The sequence below is a fragment of the Colobus angolensis genome, unplaced genomic scaffold, assembly GCF_000951035.1.
Source record: "Colobus angolensis palliatus isolate OR3802 unplaced genomic scaffold, Cang.pa_1.0 Scaffold122, whole genome shotgun sequence".
Taxonomy (NCBI): domain Eukaryota; kingdom Metazoa; phylum Chordata; class Mammalia; order Primates; family Cercopithecidae; genus Colobus; species Colobus angolensis.
Window position 1 is genome coordinate 3,850,637 of NW_012113364.1, and position 20,450 is coordinate 3,871,086.

General features: G+C 46.4%; 1 protein-coding gene across 1 annotated transcript in view; it reads left to right on the plus strand.

Moving 5' to 3' along the window:
• Positions 1 to 16,426, plus strand: part of AUTS2 (autism susceptibility candidate 2) — a 1,211,676-nt gene extending 1,195,250 nt beyond the window's left edge. Inside the window, exons 15-20 of the mRNA XM_011932306.1 lie at positions 1,410 to 1,481; positions 5,616 to 5,757; positions 8,902 to 8,979; positions 9,915 to 9,998; positions 11,159 to 11,381; positions 13,689 to 16,426. Coding sequence (XP_011787696.1) covers positions 1,410 to 1,481; positions 5,616 to 5,757; positions 8,902 to 8,979; positions 9,915 to 9,998; positions 11,159 to 11,381; positions 13,689 to 14,937 — 1,848 coding nt within the window. The 3' untranslated portion in view covers positions 14,938 to 16,426. The remainder of the gene's footprint in view (positions 1 to 1,409; positions 1,482 to 5,615; positions 5,758 to 8,901; positions 8,980 to 9,914; positions 9,999 to 11,158; positions 11,382 to 13,688) is intronic.
• The last annotated feature ends 4,024 nt before the right edge of the window (positions 16,427 to 20,450 follow it).

The following is a 20,450-nucleotide window of genomic DNA, read 5'->3' on the forward strand; positions in this document are numbered from 1 at the left end:
ACAGAGCGAGACTCCGTCTCAAAAAAAGAAAATACGTAGCTGGGTCTATTTATTTTGGCTGGTGGCTCCCTCTTTCTGTACTAAGTGACATTGACTTGCCATAGCCGTTTGACCTCCTTTTAAGGTGCAGGAAGGAGATACTATAAGCATTTGGTTTCTTAACATCTTGCTTAAAGCAAATTGTTCTCGAGGTCTGGAGAGTGGCCAGTGTGATGACCTCTAAATGAATCCTGGTGTTTGGGGGTAAGACAGACATGATGAATTGTTGGACGGAAGATGGATGGACAGCAGATTTCTTACTATACATAACTCATTTCTAGGGGATATAATCAGATAATTTGATTTCTCCAGGGGAAACAGGAGAATTGTGTCATCACTTAGGTGAGGCAGTATATTATTTGTGATTTCAAACTACCCATAATTTCATTGCAAGAGAAAAGAACTGACCCAGACTTGCATTTAAGTATATATTTTCGGCAATAACTCCATACTGTAGAAACCAGAAGCTTCTGTTCTTCACCGACGTAGAATGAGGCTGTGTTTTCTTCTCATGTATCCAGTAGCTACTGAGCGCGCACCCCGAGCTTATGGGTAGATAACTTAGCAGAAATGAAGGGAAGAGGTGGTCCCTGCCTGCTGACTGGTAGAAGAGAATACACTCACAGTACTCCACTCCTTAAAAAGCAAGACATGAAATAATTAGAGAGATAATTGATTCAAATTCTCAACCCTAGAGGGTGGAGGATGGACTTGAGGTCTGCAGAGGCCTAGAGAATAGGAAGGAAGGAAGGAATTCTCTTTGTTTCTTTTCTTTTTTTAAACATAGGAACAATGCCCACCAACATGAATGAGTAGTTGACTCTTAGCATTTATGGAAACTGGGCTTCAATCAAAATGTGAATTTCTTTGTACCACTTTGGGGGTTAAAAACAACTACAGTTTTGGGGGAGGTTAGGACAGGTTCTGTACCCTCTCTTATTTTGATTTGACTCACAGACATTCACTAATGAGCTCTTCTGAACAGCTGATTTGCATTATAGCATGGCAGCATTTGTTAAGTAGGGCTTCCCAGTCTACCAGGTCTGCCAGCTGGCACCAGAAAAGAAAGAGAAGACACACAGAGTGGGATTCAGGCTTTTGCCATCTTGTCCTTGCTAACCGGGGAGGTCCTTGTCAATGTGGTTTTCTGAGTAGCAAGCCCACGTGGGGAGAGAGGGGGAGCTGGCTGTGACTCCCTTATGACTGGGCGCTGGAGAGCTGCTGATGGAAAAGCACTTGGAGAGTACAAAGCACTCTTGTTTCATGAAAAAAGCCTCTGCAGCCAAAATCTGCTGAAAGCTTTGGGGAAATTGAAGGTGGTTTTCTCTGAAATGTCTTCCTCCTAACCACGTTGCTCTTTCTTGTTCCAGAAACCAGGGAAGTGGTGTGCTATGCATGTTCACATCGCCTGGCAGATTTACCACCACCAACAGAAAGTCAAGGTCAGTCCGACCTTCCTGGTATAGGAAGAATGGGATGGGCATATGAGTGTGTGATGTGCTCAGGAGAACCTGATTAAGGAGGCAGTTAAAATACATCTTACAGACCCATAGTTAGGCAGGATCAAGCCCCTCTTGGAAAAGCTACTCAGAAGTCTTAACTTTTTTTTTTTCCCCTAGAGTCAGGGTCTCATTCTGTTGCCCAGGCTGAAGTACAGGGGAACAGTCATAGCTCACCACAGCCTTGAACTCCTGGGCTGGCTCATGTGATCCTCCCACCTCAGTCTCCCAAGCAGCTGGGACTTTAGGCATATACCACCATACTTGGCTAATTTCTTGATTGTTTTTGTAGAGATGGGGGTTTCACTGTGTTGCCCAGGCTGGTCTCAGACTCCTGGCCCCAAGCAATTCTCCTGCCTCAGCCTCCCAAGTAGCTGGGATTACAGTGCAAGCCACAGCAGCCAGCTCAGAAATCAATTAGGGAAACCACCAGTGAAATTACAAAACAAAAGCAAACTGATAATGCCCTGGGGTTCCCCTTTTTTGTAATTTTGTCATTGTATTGATCCAAAGGGCTTGAATATGGATTAAATGCTAAAATGAAGCTTTTGGAAATAAAATTATAGTGACCAAAAATTAGAATACAGAAAATACTTTGCATCTGGGAAGAGCTACAAATGAGTGTTGGGTTTGGGTTTTTGTAAAAATAGTGACTGCTGCATTCTTTTCATTTTTTGGCTGTGGGAAAACGGTACAGTCACGTATGCCCTATATGAAGATGATGCGACTGAACTGTCATTGGTCCTGTTGATGGTCAGTGCCGGGGGCTGGAATACAGTCAGTACTTGCAGGAGCCGCGTTCTGGCCAGTTACCTCGCTGTCCAAAGATGGTTTTTCCTTTTTGTCTATATTTTCATCATAGGGATGAATATATTCCATGTTCTGCTAGAGCCTTTATGACTCAGTAGGAGAGAGATCAAGAACTTCTGCAAGTCCCTGGATACAGCATCAGTGCTTGGCCTAGGGAACAAAGTAACTGACAAGTCTGTATTTTACAGCCTGGGTATTTACAGGCTATGTTACGATGCCGGTAAAAACAGGAGCAAACAAGCAATCAGATGACTCCAATAAGCTTCACTTAATCCATTTCTTCGTGAACAAGCTTTTAGTCCCACCAGCATTTGGGAGCTCTCATGAAAGAAACACAGGAGACCAGTGAGCCAGAAGATAGGGCTCTTCATCACAGAAGAGAAATCTTTTTAAAAGGGTTATGTGATCTTTAAAATAAAACAACCCAAGTTCCAGCCACTCCAGAGGCTGAGGCAGGAGAACCCCTTGAGCCTGGGAGTTTCGTCCAGCCTGGGCAACATAGCAAGATCTCATTTCTTAAAAAGAAAATGAATACATAAAAAATAAAACAACCCAGTTAAAAGTTCAGATGCAAACCTCAATCAATGAGGTCACTAAGATACTTTGTTTTGGTTGTCAGATACCTGCTCTTTCTTATAACATGCCATCAGTGAGTTTGGCTCCCTTGTACTTTATCGTTTGGGGAAGTTTAATTGGAAGTCTTGTGGTCTATCCTAGAAAATGTGTGTGCTTTGAAGAGCTAACTAGATTTTGATGATTAGTGCAATTCACTTTTTGTTCTGGTTGATATGGTTAGTGGAACGGTAGGTAAAGCACATCTTCCTTGTAACTTCTTTGGTTAAAAGCGAAGAGGGATGTTGCACGTGCCACTTTAGCAACTTCTTTCCCATAAAAGTGTCCCCAGTGACTTAAACTTTCATTATCCCAATTCAATTAGAAAGACCTCTTGAACGTGAGATAACTTCGTTCATCTTCCCTTTTCAGCAAACTGCTTGTAATCCCCAAGCTCCATTTTGCCTCATGGCCCTAAGTTGTGGTTAATGGAACTGTGCTATGTACCATGCAATATTAGCACTAAATAATTTGGCCACCAAATTAAAGGAGGTCCTCAAAAGAATTGTATAGATTCATAGTGAATTAGAAGCTTGGTTTTGAGGCTTGGCTATGACTTGATAGTGGGACTTTCATTACAGCATTCCCTGTAGATTTGAGCAGAGATTGCATCTTCCCTTTCTCTGTAACGTTCCTTTACGCATTCTTTTAGTTGCTTACCCAGTATTTATCGAAAGAGCCTACGCCTGCAAGTTCCTTACTGTGCCAGGCTGGGGGCACGCGTCCTTCCTGGCGTCTAGTTGCTTAGAGTTCAGTAATGAGGATCAGTGTGTGTGTAAAAAGTGAGGAAACTGTGTGTGCTCTCTTAATGGGTGGTGTCAGTTTCAGCTGGAGGTGCACGGGTAGCTTTCGCTTTCAGTGGGTGTGATGGATGAGTGGGACGTTGCCTTCAGCAGTAAGGGAATAGCAGACTTCCCTGTCTCAGACCCTCAGGCCACGTTCTGTCGATATAGATGCCCCCTGATGGGGCTTTGCTGTTGTACAGCCGGGCAAGGATCCCTCAGGACATGAGGGAGATTGAGCTGAGGCTAGAATGGGGCTAAAGGGGCTGAAAACCCAGGAGACTGGATGGGGAAGAGTTCATAGCAAGGGAAAGTCAAGGTCATAGCAAGGGAACGTCAACTGGAAGCTTCAAGTCCCAGGACCCCAGGCCTTGGGAGCAGTGCTTATCCGAGGAGGTGTGAAGCCAGTTCAAAGAGAAAGCTGTCAAGAAACAAGGAGGTGGGGCAGCTTTGAAACCATGCTGGTGTGAGGACCTCCAGCCTCGAGATTGATGCCAGGGGAAGATTGAGATGAAGATTATGAACCAATTTCTGCTGCCTAAGAGGATGGTAGGCAGAAAGATTAGCCTGAGGATGCATAAAGAAGAGGAAACAGAGTGATTTCTGTCCATGATAAGGACTTCACACGAGTCTTTTTTTTTTTTTTTTTGAGCCACACATAACATACACTAACACTAACAATAGCTGATGATCTAAAAAAAAAAAAAATTTTTTTTTTTTTTTTTGGAGACAGCCTCGGTCACAGCAACCTCTGCCTCCCAGGTTCAAGCAATTTTCATGCCTCAGCCTCCCCAGTAGCTGGGACTACAGGCACGCACCACCAGGCCCAGCTGATTTTTTGTATTTTAGTAGAGACAGGGTTTTACCATGTTGCCCAGGCTGCTCTTCAACTCCTGAGCTCAGGCAGTCAGCCCGCCTTGGCCTCCCAAAGTGCTGGGATTATGGTTTACTTGTCTGGACGGACCCCCCCCCCACCTTCCTCAGGTAATTACAGGTAGAAGGAAGAGATAGGGCCTCTGTTAGTTAAATTAATACTCCTACTTTTTCTTTTTTTATTTATTATATAACAATGATCATTTGAAAGCTTATAGACATGCAAATATTTCTGCATAACTTTCAGTTACTAATGAACTGTGATCTATTAGAGTATGGCAAAGAGTCATTAAACAATTAATTTATACAGATTATTCATGCAGAATTCCTAATAAAATGAGCTTTAAGACAGCATTATTTTAAGTCTTACTAAAATGGGCCTTTACAGCAAAACACTGAACTACTTTGGGAGTGGTGGCGGTCTCCACAAATAGGATATGGTTTTATTTCTCAAGCCATTAACCTTAAAGACCAAACATAGCTGGGTGTGGTGGCTCACATCTGTATTCCTAGCACTTTGGGAGACCGAGGTGGGCGGATCACTTGAGTTTGAGACCAGTCTGGCCATCATGGTGAAACCCCATATCCACAAAAAATACAAAAATTAACTGGGCATGCTGGGAGACACCTGTAATCCCAGCTACGTGGGAGGCTGAGGCAGGAGAGTCATTTGAACCTGGGAGGCAGAGGTTGCAGTGAGCCGAGATCACACCAGTGCACTCCAGCCCGGGCGGCAGAGTGAGGGAGACTCCGTCTCAAAAAAAAAAAAACCAGACCAAACACTAGTGTTGTCACTAGACATTTCTGGTGTAACAGGCACTACCGGCCTGCAGATCTGACATTTGAGGGTGAAATGGTTTTTGGGTAGCTGCTTTCTCTCACAGTGTTTGTAAACTTGAACCCGAGTGCACCGTTCACAGTCTCCAGCTCCAACTCTTCACTAACACCTTTCTTCCTTGCTGTTGGCCTTGGGACCCTTACTGTCCCCCTTGCTGTGTAGAAACAGATGCAGTCAGACCCGCATAAGCTGGACTTCGGACTGAAACCTGAGTTCCTGAGCCGCCCTCCAGGCCCCAGTCTCTTTGGAGCCATCCACCACCCCCATGACCTGGCACGGCCTTCAACTTTGTTCTCTGCCGCTGGTGAGTGTGGGTTTGGGTGGGGGAGCAGAGCTGAGAAATGTGGTTCTCAGGTAACTAAATAAATGAGGTTTGGGCTCTGAGCCGCCGCTCAATCACCACCTACAAAAATACAATTTATGCCAGCTTGCAAGGCAACATCGCAGCACATCCAGCGGGTTGGGAATCTTCATTGATACACTCTTTCATTAAAGGAGGAAGCAGAGATCATCTTTCCCTTACAGGGATTCACATCGCTTCGGTTCATTATTTGCTTCTATATTAAACCAGTATAACTCACAAGCATGTCAATTGCTATTGAGAAAGATCAGAAGGCTTACAAGGGCAGATGGGAAGGAAACAATGCCAGGAATTATAGAAGGATGTGGTCGCCCTTAATATGGTGCCCGCAGAGCACTGTAATTTTGCACCAGGATGCTCAGTCATGCTGTGTTTTAAAGTCCTGAGGATAACGAAAGACGATTAAGGCAGTTGCCAGGAGTGTGGTCTGTGATAAGGGAGGGTGGGCCACTCAGTTGCTGGTTTTCTCTGCTCCAAAACATAATACTATTGGCTGGTTGGTTAAAGCGATGGAAGAAATTTAGGAAACGGCATAAACACCCAAGTGACCTGTTCATCAGATCTGTAATTGATTTAACCTCTGAGAATACACACTGTCAAGTGTGCGTGTGGAAGGGGTGAGGTAGAGAGTGACCATTATGCTCCTTCCTGCTCCTGCTACAAACAAAAGGCAGCGGCTGTAAGGACTGTGTGGTGGATGAGAACAGCCCTCTTGGTATCAAGGGTTTCTTGTCATTCTGTCTTCTTTAAAGCTTTTTTAAGTGTAATTTCTGGCACACAGAGCTCTGCTCAGTTAACACTTAAAAATGATGGCATTGAGCTCATTCTGCTAATAACTTCATACCCACTGTGCTAAGTAGAATTTATTCTTCTGGTCGTAAGCGGTCAAGGGGCTCCCCATTTCTGATCCTTACGGGACAAGTCTCACAGCCATCCTGCCAGCTGCCACCCCAGGCTTTTATCCAAGACTCACTGTGGGTGGACCTCTGGCTCTTCGGTGCAGGAAGAGAGACGCACCCACATTGCAAGAAAGCATCATTATAATAGGCCTTGCTACCAAAGCAAGTGAATCCCCCTGGAGGGTCGATGGAATTTGCTAAGGTCTCAGGTTCGTCTCTGTCAGTGCTGTCTAGGGACATATTTGAAGGCTCTGTTACCATGGCACCTAGGCTCTGAGACAGGGCTACATTAAGAGAGATTTTTGGAGAGAAATAGATTTCTCTCTGGCTTCCATTTGAGCCAGGCGGATGAATTGGCTTCTTTTGCTTCAATAATTCTGAAACTGCAAGGCACCCCTGGGGGCCCTGGGCTCAGCAAAGCTCTGGTCTTCATTGAAGCATTAATTAGCTTGCACTACACAGACAGTATGTGGCCAAAATTTTATTTAGCCGACAACACTGCCAACGCCTGATGAATATCCTGGAATATATTCACTTTGTGGAGGCGGGGTATCATTCTTACACTTCCCAGGTGGAAAATAAGCCAGCATGCAGGACTGGATAGATAACCCTCAGGTGTCTTCCAATTCTGAGCTACCGTGACCGGGATGATGTTCCAGAACGAACATACTATGTGGCTTCCTCTCCAAACCCAGGCCACAAGACTTTTGCAGCCCAGGGAACAGCAGTCCAAAACATGAATTGAGTTAACAGAATGCAGACAGCAATGACCCCTACGTTTAATCCATCTTCCTAAGGGAATTTATATTTGTTTATAGGAACTTAGACAAAATGCAAAGGATTATGGAACAGTTATTCCTAAATTCTTTATCCAGGCCCTGTTTATACTTCCATTCTAGAATGTAACCTTCTTTAGCATAAGCAGTATGGGATTCTGCCCAAAATGGTTATTTGGTGAACCTTGTAACTGATGTGTATAACTTGTACATACTGAAGAAATCCAGCCATTTTCATCTTGCTTTTGGGTGCTAATCCCGTGAATATAAACTAGAGACTTCTTCAGATGACCCTGGCAAATCTCTCATCTAGGACAAGGCCTGCCTTCCAGGGAGCTAGCCTCCTTAGCTATTAAGTGGCCTCGTATTAACAAGCCCATTTGGCACCCTAAGCCTTTAGAAATGCCCTTCCCTAATTCACATTTGCACACTCTCTTTCTCTCTCTCCTTCCTTCCTTTCCCAGCTTCCTTCAAGAACAGGAATAGAGGCATCTTCAAGAAATACACATTAGGCAAAATACAGAGTAGAGGAGGAAATGTGGATCAAGGGAAAACTGAAGGAAACCACTAAATTAGACCTGAGCTCCCTGGCAGGCAAAGCAAAAACCTATGAGTCGGTTAGAAGATTTTTAGTGCCCCAAAACAGAAGAATCAACCGGCTTCTCCTGGCATTGAAAGTTGAGAGACATCAGAGGACTTCATCTCCTAAAACCTAATGTAACTCACAACAATGAGTTTTATAGAGTTGGACCTTATAGTATCCTTCGAAGTGGCTGCATGCAAACTAACATATTCTTCAGGAGAAGGGATTCTGCAAAGCCCCAGAGCAGCGCAGCCGAGAACCACGGCTTCAGGACCACCCCTCCTGAGCCAGGGATGATAAACAGGCTGGGTGTCTGGAACAGTGTTTCTCAAAGTGAAAACTTGCCCCTCCGAGATACTCACTCTATGAGGAAAGGATTCTGTGACGAAATGTTCCCCTCTTAGAGAATGAAGGAGCCTATAAGCTTATTAACGGCTCTAACAAGTCTTCAGTAAAGAAACTTGGCTTAGCTCTTTTTAATCCAGTATTTCTCCAAATTTACTTGGTTGTAAAACCTCCCCTCCTCCCATGACGCAGGGGAGTTATTGCTGTCTTTGTAATACTGTGTGTCATCGGCTTTAAAAAGAAATACCTCTTTTTGGTGGTGGCCAGCCATGCTGGGAAAGTGAAAAAGGGATGATTGATTTTCTGCTTCCAAAAAAAAACATTTTCTTTTACCCCGTGTCTTGCCTGCAGGGGCCTGGGTGGACTTTAGCCATGACCTCCCTTGAGCATTTTTTCTCATGGGGCCATTAAGCAAGTAGAAGCCAGTTGCATCTTCAAAGTGGGCTTTTTGTAAACTCTGGTTTTGTTATGTTTGACTTAACAGGTGCTGCACACCCAACTGGGACCCCTTTTGGGCCACCTCCTCATCACAGCAACTTCCTCAACCCTGCTGCCCACCTAGGTGAGTCGCCCAAAATCATGGGAACTGAGGTGTGTGCTTCAGGCAACCCTGCTGTGTTTACCATGCTTCCGCTGCACCTCCAGGCAAACTGGTGGGAGTCCCAGATACCCCGCTTACCGCTTAGGCAGGAGATGGTACTCTCTTAGGGGTTTCAATACATGCCATCCAGCTTCCAGATTTCATCTCTCACACCACATTCTTTCGGTAGTGGAGCTGTGCTCAGCAATGGGTCTGCCTGAGCTTACCATGGTGCAGTGGGTGAGAGCCATCCCTTGGTATCTCAGGGAATCCGAGTTTACAACAGCCTGTTCCTGCCCATTGGAAGAAGATGGTGAGCTCTTGCCCCGTAGCGAAGGTCACCTCTAGGAAGCGGAAAGAAACACAAGCTGATGTTATGGAGAGGTGCTATTCCACATGTCACTGCCCCGATGAATGAGTCTCTTCCTAGTGAAGGTGCATGCTTTGTGTGGCCTTTGCATATTCGATCCCATCTGCAAAGTGTACAGGCAGATGCAGGCATTGCCTTGCACAACATCAGGGCATATCATAGGTGTGCCTTCAGAGTTTCATCACGGATTCAGATGCCACCTCCTTTCTGTTCTGTTAGAACCTGCAGAGCGCACTCCTGGCAGAGGCGAGACTGGGCAGGAAGGCAAGTTGTACACCCTGGCTTGAGTAGTGTCCCCACTGGGCAAAGGAAGAGTAATGCAAAATGCACAGTTGTGGAATTAGAGCCCTCAGAAAGATTTTGCTAACCCAGTGCCTAAATCCAAGTGTAATGAAAACCTTTTACACCATCCAGTAGGAGAAGTGGGACAGGCCAGGTGGGGGTGTAGAGAGGGCAGGGATCCCGCATCGCCCTCCTCCCAGGAAGTTCTGGGTTCCTCTCTCAGCAGAGCCCCTGACCATTTCCTTCTTCCCCATCTTGTTTGCAGAGCCTTTTAATCGGCCGTCTACATTCACAGGCCTAGCAGCCGTTGGTGGCAATGCCTTCGGGGGACTTGGAAATCCTTCCGTTAGTGAGTACCTCTAACTTTTAAAAATCTGCCTTGGACTTTATCTCCTGTGATCCGCATATGGCTCAAGACCTTTCTAGAGAAAAGGAAAACTATGCTCTGGGGGGGACCAGTGTAGGTTATATCACTGCAAAAGCAGGCCTTCACAGTGGGGTGAGGTGGAAGCGTGCAGAGCCACCGCTGTGAGGGCAGCCGCCACTGTGAGGGCGGCCCCCTGTGGCTATCCAGTTCTGAGGGGCAGGAATGGCAGTGTAATTGATGACCACAGAGAGTTTACTCAAGTTCAGAGTTTCATCCACATCCCATCTCTGCTCTCCAAGATTTTGGCTGCAACTCACATTAGAAATGAAAGCAGTAGTTACATTTCATCTTGCCCGTGGCATTCGTGGAATTGAAAAAAGCACAATGAAAAATAGCAGGAAGACAGCACCAGGCTTGGGATAATCAAGATTTGGCAACATTTTATTCTCCATCATCTAGGAGGACTTTGCAGTTTTCTACTATTAAAAAAGCCCATCTCGATTAGGAGAAGAATTACAAGCCCATCTCACGTTCTAAACATTAGTATTTAGTTGCTGGATATGCAAATTATTTTCTTTCATTGCCACATACCATATACTCCGGGTACAGGAAGAGCTAAAACGTGTCTCTGAGCATACCGTCACAGGTCAGTCTTTATCTAAAATACATCAAGGAGACCTGTGTGTCTGTTGAGGGCAAGGTCCTGTCTGGTCCCTGGTGACACTTGAGAGGGCCGCGGTGGGTAGAGGAGACGGTGACTTCTACTGCAAATTAATTTAGAGTTATTAATCCAAATCCCACCATCATAACACACCCTTCTGCATGCCTGGAACTTACGCATGCACCAGATATGTTGAATTAGGTTATCTCAATACCCATTTGGTCCCTTTTCCTTTTTAACTTCCCCTGCCCCTACCTTTGCTTTTGGTTTTAAAAAGAAAAAGAAAGCTGTCAGCTACCTCTCCAGTGTGGGACAAGACTTCCTCTAATGAATTTGTTAATCTCCTTTCCTTTTCCAGCTCCCAATAATATGTATTCATTTTAACTCTGAATGCTGTTAAAAGTTTTTTGGTAAGTACCTTCATTACAGCAGATTATATAATTTCTCTTAAACCTTTTTGTTCTCCACTTCACCATTTCAGCACCCAACTCAATGTTCGGCCACAAGGATGGCCCCAGTGTGCAGAACTTTAGCAACCCTCACGAACCCTGGAACCGGCTGCACCGAACGCCTCCGTCGTTCCCGACCCCTCCGCCCTGGCTGAAGCCAGGGGAGCTGGAGCGCAGCGCGTCCGCTGCAGCTCATGACAGAGATAGAGATGTAGATAAACGAGACTCATCTGTTAGTAAAGATGACAAAGAAAGGTACGGAAAGAAACCGCTCTCGAGTCCCCACGGGGGAGCCTGCTCTGTGCCAAGTACCAGTGGAACCGGCCGCCCACCCTCCCTGTCCCAGCCTCGTGCTTTAGCCACCCCGGTAGCCTCAGCTCATCCCCACAGCCAGTGCCCGCAGCCCCTCGCAGTCCCCATGGCCCGTAGCATATGGTGACGGTAGGAGATAGCAGAGCTAGCGACAGATTCCTGTCTCAGTCGCAGTTACACATCAGCACGTCCTAAGACCCCGTTAGCGTGTCCAAACAGAAGTCTTTCTCTAGAAGACAGGGAGTTGGAGCTTTGGGCCAGACACACACAGCATGAATCAATTCCATATTTGCTTTCAAGTCCGTGCAGTCCATTAAACCATCCATAGGTTTTTCTCGCTCTTTTCTTCTTTTTGTTTTCTTTTAGAAAGCCATGTTTGCATTGCCTCATCATATTTTTCTCAAATTTTGTTCAAACTCAAAGCCTGGGGCTCACAGATGACTAATACGATTTTACTCACCTAGATGTAGAGAAACGTCGACAAGCAGTTTTGGTTTGGTTTTGGTTTCACTAGTGGATAATTTTGTTAACCGTTGTCTCTGCACTTGGTAACCCATGCCTAGAAAAAAAAAAAGTAGTATTAAAGAGGGAATGTCTTGCAGTATTTTTTCCAAATATCATAGGCATTCTTGACAAAATATCTCCTTTTTTCTTTCTTTAGGCTATTTTCAGTTTAAATGAACTGATAAGGAATGCACAAATATGCCTGACATAAAATACCTAATCCCAATTTCCTTGCAGTACTTAAGATTCAAATTTGATCCAAATCTTTAATGTTTCTTTTCTTTGTATACCGTGTATGTATGTGTGTGTGTATATCCTAGTAATTTCAAAGAATTCAACTTTGCAGGCTCTGAATGCGGCAGATTAGTAGATACTCATCAGAGGCCATTATGCTGACTGATAAAAGAAAAAGACAAATTTTCCTTCAAGGCAGTATGATAACAATCTCTTAACCACTGGGAGGAACGTTTCTGACATTCAGCTCTGAGCTGTGAACTGCCGAAATGAGGCACGCCTAGCAACCTAATGTGGCCGACCCTAGGCCGCCAGCTTTCCGTACACAGCCTGTCACTAGGTGCAATGCAGGATGTGGCTACCAGCCCTTTGCGTGTTTCTCTGGATGGCATCAAAATGGCCTCTTGGATTCAAGTCAGGAAGCTTAATAAATAAAATGTACTCTTCTTCCATACTTCCCTTAAAAGTTACTCTTCTTCTCTGCATGTGGGCAGGAAACAGCCCTTATACGGGAGCCTCCTGAATTCTCTCACTGTGGTCCTCTGATCCTTGCACACCAGCACCGAGCCAGCGTGGCAGGCTGCCGCTCTCCTCAACTTTGCCATATCTGTCTTGGCGCCATCTGTAAGATTTGTCTGGTCTTAGTTTTAACTCAAGTTTTACCTTATTGTCATTCCATTTGTTTTTGCATTTTCTGCCCAATACTCTTGAGCCCCCATCCAAGACAGGTCTCTGAAATTCTTGTCTCGCGTTTTCACTCACAGCTGTTCTCTAAAATTGTTTTCAGTGTCCTCATGAGGTTTTGTGTTTAGGGACCTGCTTTTCCTACTGCCTTCCCTCCGTCTTCTCATCAGACTTTGGCTTTCTTATCCCATCTGGTGCACAAGTGCTCTTTGCAACCCAAAGGTCCTCCAGTTGTGGCTTCCTTTTGAGCCTCTCTCACATGCTGTGTCTTGGAGATGGCTCCATATCCACGTTCTTTGCTCTGAAACTGGTCACTTGTCCTTGTAAGGAGCAAGAGACTTCTGTGGCACTGACGTTGAACCCTTCCTTCCACTGGCTCTGTGTTGCAAAGTTGGAAGAAAAGTGATACTTGGCGGGCGTTGGCCTCTTAAAACGTGATTCTTAACACTAGACAATCCCGAGAGTCCACACAGTGGGGCTGGATTGCCGTATCACCTTATTGACCACATGCAGCCATCTTGGCTTCCTGGAAGCTCTTCTGTGCTCTTGGTTGAGGCTCTTACATGCAGAGAGATTCTTGCTCCCGGCAGACTCCCCCTCACCCTCATCCCTGGTCCATCTCCCCCATTAAGCTTCCTCTAAAATCTAGGTAAGTAGGATGAGGGTGGCTGGCTCTGCCCTGCCCAGGGCATGGCCGCTGCCTTGGTGACCATGGGAAGCAGCCCCCAGCCTGTCCTCTTCACACCACCATTTCACCCGCAGCCCCTGGCCCGGCCGACTCGCCGGTTTCATTTCATCTGCGTCCTTGTCTTCCCCTCTCTGCCCCAGGGAAAGCGTCGAGAAGAGACACTCCAGCCACCCTTCACCAGCACCTATCCTCCCGGTGAATGCCCTGGGACATACCCGCAGCTCCACTGACCAGATCCGGGCTCATCTGAACACTGAGGCTCGGGAGAAGGACAAACCCAAAGAGAGGGAGAGAGACCACTCGGAATCCCGCAAGGACATGGCCGCCGACGAGCACAAGGCGAAAGAGGGCCACCTGCCCGAGAAGGACGGGCACGGCCACGAGGGGCGCGCCGCAGGCGAAGAGGCCAAGCAGCTGGCCCGGGTGCCGTCTCCCTACGTGCGGACCCCGGTGGTGGAGAGTGCCAGGCCCAACAGCACCTCGAGCCGGGAGGCCGAGCCGCGCAAGGGTGAGCCGGCCTACGAGAACCCCAAGAAGAGCTCCGAGGTCAAGGTGAAGGAGGAGCGGAAGGAAGACCACGACCTGCCTCCAGAGGCCCCACAGACCCACCGGGCCTCGGAGCCGCCGCCTCCCAACTCCTCGTCCAGCGTGCACCCGGGGCCCCTGGCCTCGATGCCCATGACGGTGGGGGTGACGGGCATTCACCCCATGAACAGCATCAGCAGCCTGGACAGGACTCGCATGATGACCCCCTTCATGGGCATCAGCCCCCTCCCGGGCGGAGAGCGCTTTCCGTACCCTTCTTTCCACTGGGACCCCATCCGGGACCCCTTGAGGGATCCTTACCGAGAACTTGACATTCACCGGAGAGACCCGCTGGGCAGGGACTTTCTGCTAAGGAACGACCCGCTCCACCGGCTCTCGACTCCCCGGCTGTACGAAGCCGACCGCTCCTTCAGGGACCGGGAGCCTCACGACTACAGCCACCACCACCACCACCACCACCACCCGCTGTCTGTGGACCCTCGGCGGGAGCACGAGCGGGGAGGTCACCTGGACGAGCGGGAGCGCTTGCACATGCTCAGAGAAGACTACGAGCACACGCGGCTCCACTCCGTGCACCCCGCCTCCCTCGACGGACACCTCCCCCACCCCAGCCTCATCACCCCGGGACTCCCCAGCATGCACTATCCCCGCATCAGCCCCACCGCGGGCCACCAGAACGGACTCCTCAACAAGACCCCTCCGACAGCAGCGCTGAGCGCACCTCCCCCGCTCATCTCCACGCTGGGGGGCCGCCCGGTCTCTCCCAGAAGGACGACTCCTCTGTCCGCAGAGATAAGGGAGAGGCCCCCTTCCCACACGCTGAAGGATATCGAGGCCCGATAAGCCGAGAACAGGAGCACCAATGAGGAAGAAACCCTAGGCAGACACCAGGCCAGACTTGAGAGACAGAACTCCTGCACGGCTCACATAGACTGCGGGGACGGGGAAGCCCCACCTCTTCCCCTTGTAAAAAATGTATAGACTCTGCACATTTTGAAATGTTTTGTATATTATATGTTGAGATTTTTCAGATCTTTTAGCCCAGTCATATGTTCTCACGCCTCCTACTTTTGCTTTCTCGTATAAAACTTTTTGATTTGAACCAAAACAGTGAAGATGACAACACACACCAATTGGATGATAATTTTGGGGGGGCGGGGGGAGAAGTCCACGCCATCCATCATGCAAAATTCTTTCAGATGAGGTGGGAAGACAGACAGTGTACATAGTTGTGTAAAAAGAGATTGCTTCATGAGCTAATGGTTCATATATGCAAAAGGGTAAGATGAAAGCTTTACTTTGTACAAATGTAAATAGGTAAAGATTAAGTAACATAATACATTAATACTTCTTAAAATGTGCTACTTGCAAACTTACTTAATATCAGTGAACACAGTCGGCTAAGGCTGTGTTCCCATATATTGTTATAGACAGCTAAACCCTTCAACTATGCAATGAATGTTCGGGCTTTTCACAAAAGCCCGCCTAACTCAAAGGAGCCTTTTCAAATCCATTTACAACATACTTAAGGTCATATTTTCCCTGAACAAGCGCTTACGTGATATGACTCTGTTTTCCTTGCTTGTTTTTTTTCAAACGGAGAAACATCCTATTTTGCAAATTGGACCCCAGGCTGGAACTTAGCATCTGAAGTTGCCGCTTGTGGGCTCTGGGGAAAGTGCAGCCCCAGAGAGGTAACTGAGGACATGAGCAACCGGTGCCAGGGAGGGTGGGATTCGCCAGATGCCAAAATCAGGGGACGGGTGGTGGTGTCTGTCAGACACACACAGGTCGCCAGTGACTTCACACACACCTCATGTGAGAACCATGCCTTTTTTAGTGTGTCCTATTTCATACCTGTACACACTTCGTTTTGTAATGAGATTTACTTACACCCAAACAGATCCTGAAAGAAAGCTTCAAGTTTTCTCAGATGATGGATATGTTTTCACTGTATTCAATAACTGACCGATGTAAGGTGCACGTTTCCCGATGTGACGCACTGTATTCCAGCTGGTGATCAAGTCTGGGAATAGCCGTAACAGGTCAACCTTGTGGAGCCATCGCGAGTTAGAGGGTGAAAGATGGCAGAAAAAAAGTCTTGTGTGTGAGTGTGTTTTTTGAGTTTGCATCAATCTTAATGTCTCTTCATAATACTTTTATAATACATTAAGCCTCTTGTCTACATATTTGGAGAGAATATGACTTTACTAGCAGAGAAATACAATATATCTTGTCTACTGGACTGTAAAATATATGTATGAAATAAAATTAGTTCCATTTGGTCTTCTAGTATATTAAAGTGCTATCTGACGTTGTTATCCTGTTTTTGAAAAAAAAAAAAAGTTAACTACAGACCATTGTTTCTAATAAGCAGAGAGATCTATTTTAGTAGTAAACTGAAGGTTTAGTTGTGAGCTTCAGATTTTGTGAACTCCAGATGTTGTGCGGTGTTTTTTTTTTGTTATTTTGTTTTTTTTGTTTTTGGTTTTTTTTTAAAGACAACAACTAAAAAAAAAAAAAATCCAAGGAATATGTACACTGGAACTGTAGTGGTAGCTTTCAGTATTGTAAAGAGATTGTTCTATACGGACCTTTTTGCTGTTTATCCTGTATGTAATAAAGTCCTTTCTAGATCCTCTGTGAAAAGAAAAGTGAAGCAACTGAATCTTCAGCATGTTCTCATCGGCGGAGCCTTCTTGTGTAATGTAAACTGTGCCATGTTATTAAAAAATGTGAACTAAGCTTCCAGCTGCTTGTTTGTGTGAGGTGACCATCATTACCTTAGGGGAGAAGCCATACCTGTACAAGACCGGGCTCGTGAAAAGAAACGCCTCGAACCCAGCCTGCGGGAGAACAGAAGGCTCACCTGCCGTGGCTGACCACCCTACCCCACTCGGTTAGTGTCTCACCAATTCGTTACTGTAAACATTTGCACCCCACACAGTTGCTTGTGGTTTTTTTTTTTTTTTTTTTTGCGGGGGGCGGGGTGGTGGTCTGTTCATTTTTTGTATGTCCAAAATACTGTAAAAGTCAGGTACTTCTGGATTTTATAGACGTTTGTACCGTGTGGGCCACGTTAGCCAGTTCTGTTTGTGCCTCTGAGCTACTTCAAAAGTCAGCAAAAGTGTTTGCTTTTCCAGCAGTGATGAGAAATCTGACCCAGGGCCTGTGACAACAGTTTTTGCTTGCTCATTCCATTGTATTTCAATATCTGTGGACTCAGTCAGTCTTGTGTTACTTAAGACCTTCCAGATTTTTTTTTTTTTTCCTGTCTTGGCTTTTTCTCTCTTTTAATTATGTGGTATAGTCCTCATCAGTTTGCAGGCTCCCTGTCCTCTAAAATCTGGGGTTTTTTCCATGATGTAAAAAAAAAAAATTGTTATATTTTCTTGTATCGACCTGATGAAATTGCTATTTGGATGAGATTGTTTGCATGGGTGTTTGTATGTTACTAGGGAAAAAGCAAAAGTAGTTCCAGTTAGCAAGATCTGCGTAGCTGCTGAATGGGAATCAGATAGAAATGTTCAGAAATTGGGGGGGGGGGGGCAGGTCTGTGGCTGGCGAGTGCTGTGGACTCCTGTGGTTTCACAGGGGCATCTGAGAAGTGCATCCAAAGCTCTGGAAAAGTCAGTCCGGGGTGAGAAAAGGGCACTGAGAAGGCGGTCCAGTTGCAGACATCCGCTAATCTGGGCAGAGCAGGGACTTCTTGAATGAAAGCCCATTTCACTCAGCCCTGTTTTCCTATGTTAATACGTGACTCCAAACTGGACAAAATAAGGAAGAAAAACCCAGTGGATTGGAAAACAAGATAAACACTGTGTTTTTCCAATTCAGGCACTTCTCAGGACCCTGCAGACAGTAGCAGTGGCGCCTTGCTTTGCTATGTTTCACTGCTGCAATTGTACACGTATTTTGACATCGCCATCTGCCATGTCAGAACATAGGAGAGTCAAACTCTCAAATCAGCCACGGTATTTAATCCCCAGGGCTTCATTCATCTCACCCTTTGCATATTTTCCCCCTAATTACGCCCAGCTCCTCGGCACTGATGGGGACCAGCACCAATTTGATATCCTGCTAACCTATAGATACTCTAATTATCTCCCCCATCTTTGACTGACAATGATCTTGTTACCTTCTAATGGTACATGACAGGTAAAATAGCGAATATAATGATGCAATAATTACCACTTTGGATGGATATTTGCCACAGCATTTGCTGTTTATCCATTTTTCTGCCTCAGTCAAGGTAGATGAGGGGAAATAAGACGCATTCTTTACATATGTAGCATAAAAAGAAGTTGAAGCATCAAATCAGTTGAAGGAAAGAGGACAACAAATGTAACCTGGGCTTTTTCAAATGTTTTTAAAATTCTGCCATCTTTTCTGTGCATTACTGTCTTTTTTTTTTGAGACTCAGTCTTGTTCTGTTTCCTAGGCTGGAGTGCAGTGGCATGATCACGACTCACTGCAGCCTCCACCTCCCGGGTTCAAGTGATTCTCGTGCCTCAGTCTCCCACATAGCTGGGACTAGAGGCGCCCACCACCACGCCCAGCTAATTTTGGTATTTTTGTTAGAGATGGGGTTTCACCATGCTGGCCAGGCTGGTCTCAAACTCCTGGCCTCAAGTGATCTTCCTGCCTCGGTCCCCCAAAGTACTGGGATTTCAGGTGTGAGCCACTGCACCTGGCCTGAAAAATTCTTAAACACACAAAGTTTTCTTGCAATAAAATAGATAATATAATTTCCCTATCTGGAAAATAACCCTAAGACTGTCAGTTCCACAATATGAAATTGCTAGTCTTTGCCACTGTCACAGGTACTAAGCTAAGGTTTTTGTATCTCACGCCCAAATGCTACAAGTTTCTAATGATGAGCTTGGTGGGAAGGAGTCCTTGGGCTACAGTCATGAGGGCTGAATCCACCCCTTGTGCCTTCACGTTCATTGACCCCATGCACAAGAGCTTCTTTGAAACTCAGTTTCTTAATGTGTAAAATGACACAATCTGAACAAAATGAAGCCTAAAACCATGAAGGTCGTAAGCCCAGAATTCATCAGCATGGCGTGGGTGGAATTTTGCTGTGTGCAGTCCCAGGGTTTGTAGAAATTGTGGACTGGGTAGAGAATGGCCCACAGCCCACACAAAAAGGAAAATAACTTTTTCTAAAACTTTAGTGGCAGGCAGGGTGGCTCACGCATGTAATCCCAGCACTTTGGGAGGCCGAGGCGGGTGGATCACTTGAGGTCAGCAGTTCGAGACCAACCTGGCCAACATGGTAAAACCCCATTTCTACTAAAAATACAAAAATTAGTTGGGCATGGTGGCGGGCGCCTGTAATCCCAACTAATCGGGAGGCTGAGGCAAGAGAATCACTTGAACCCGGGGAGAGGAGGCTGCAGTGAGCCAAGATCGCACCACTACACTCCAGCCTGGGCAACAGAGTGAAACCCTGTCTCAAAAACCAACAAAGCCGGGCACGGTGGCTCACAGCTGTAATCCCAGCACTTTGGGAGGCCAAGGCAGGCGAATCACAAGGTCAGGAGTTCAAGACCAGCCTGGCCAACATGGTTGAGACTCCGTCTCTACTAAAAATACAAAAAATTAGATGGGCGTAGTGGCGGGTGCCTGTAATCCCAACTAATAGGGAGGCTGAGGCAAGAGAATCACTTGAACCTGGGAGGCGGAGGTTGTAGTGAGCTGAGATCAGAGCCACTGCACTCCAGCCCAGTGACAGGGCGAGAGACTCTGTCTAAAACAAACAACAACAAAAAAAAACTTTAGTGGCTAAAGATTTGCTGAAATGTTTGGCGAGTCCACAGGGAATGAGTGGGTGATTACGGGGCTTCTAACTCACAGGTGTTTCTCACCTGGCAAGGGGAGGGGCGGATTAAAACAACATCTGGTTAAGGCACCCAGGGTATTGTCAGAATCGCGACCTGCTGTTCTACCCAAAATGTGCCCTGGTGCTGACAGACACAAGATGAAGCTTAGCCTCTGGGCCTGTGTTCAGAGAACTCTGTGACCTGGAAGAACAGAAGCCGGATCAGAAGCCTTCAACTCCTGGGCTTGTGTGCTGTGCAGTTATTGGGCGAATAGGCCTTAGTTTCCTCATCTGTAAGTTGAATTTGTTGGGTGATGTTGAAAAGCCTCTTCAAGCTCTATTTGGATTTTGAATTTTGCGTCTCTGTTCAGCCTCAGATTTTTTTTTTTTTTTTTTTTTTTAAGGAGACAAGATCTCACTCTGTCACCCGGGCTGGAATGCAGTGGGGCATTCATAGCTCACTGTAGCCTCCAACTTCTGGACTCCAGGGGTCCCCCCACCTCAGCCTCCTGACTGACTGCATCTACAG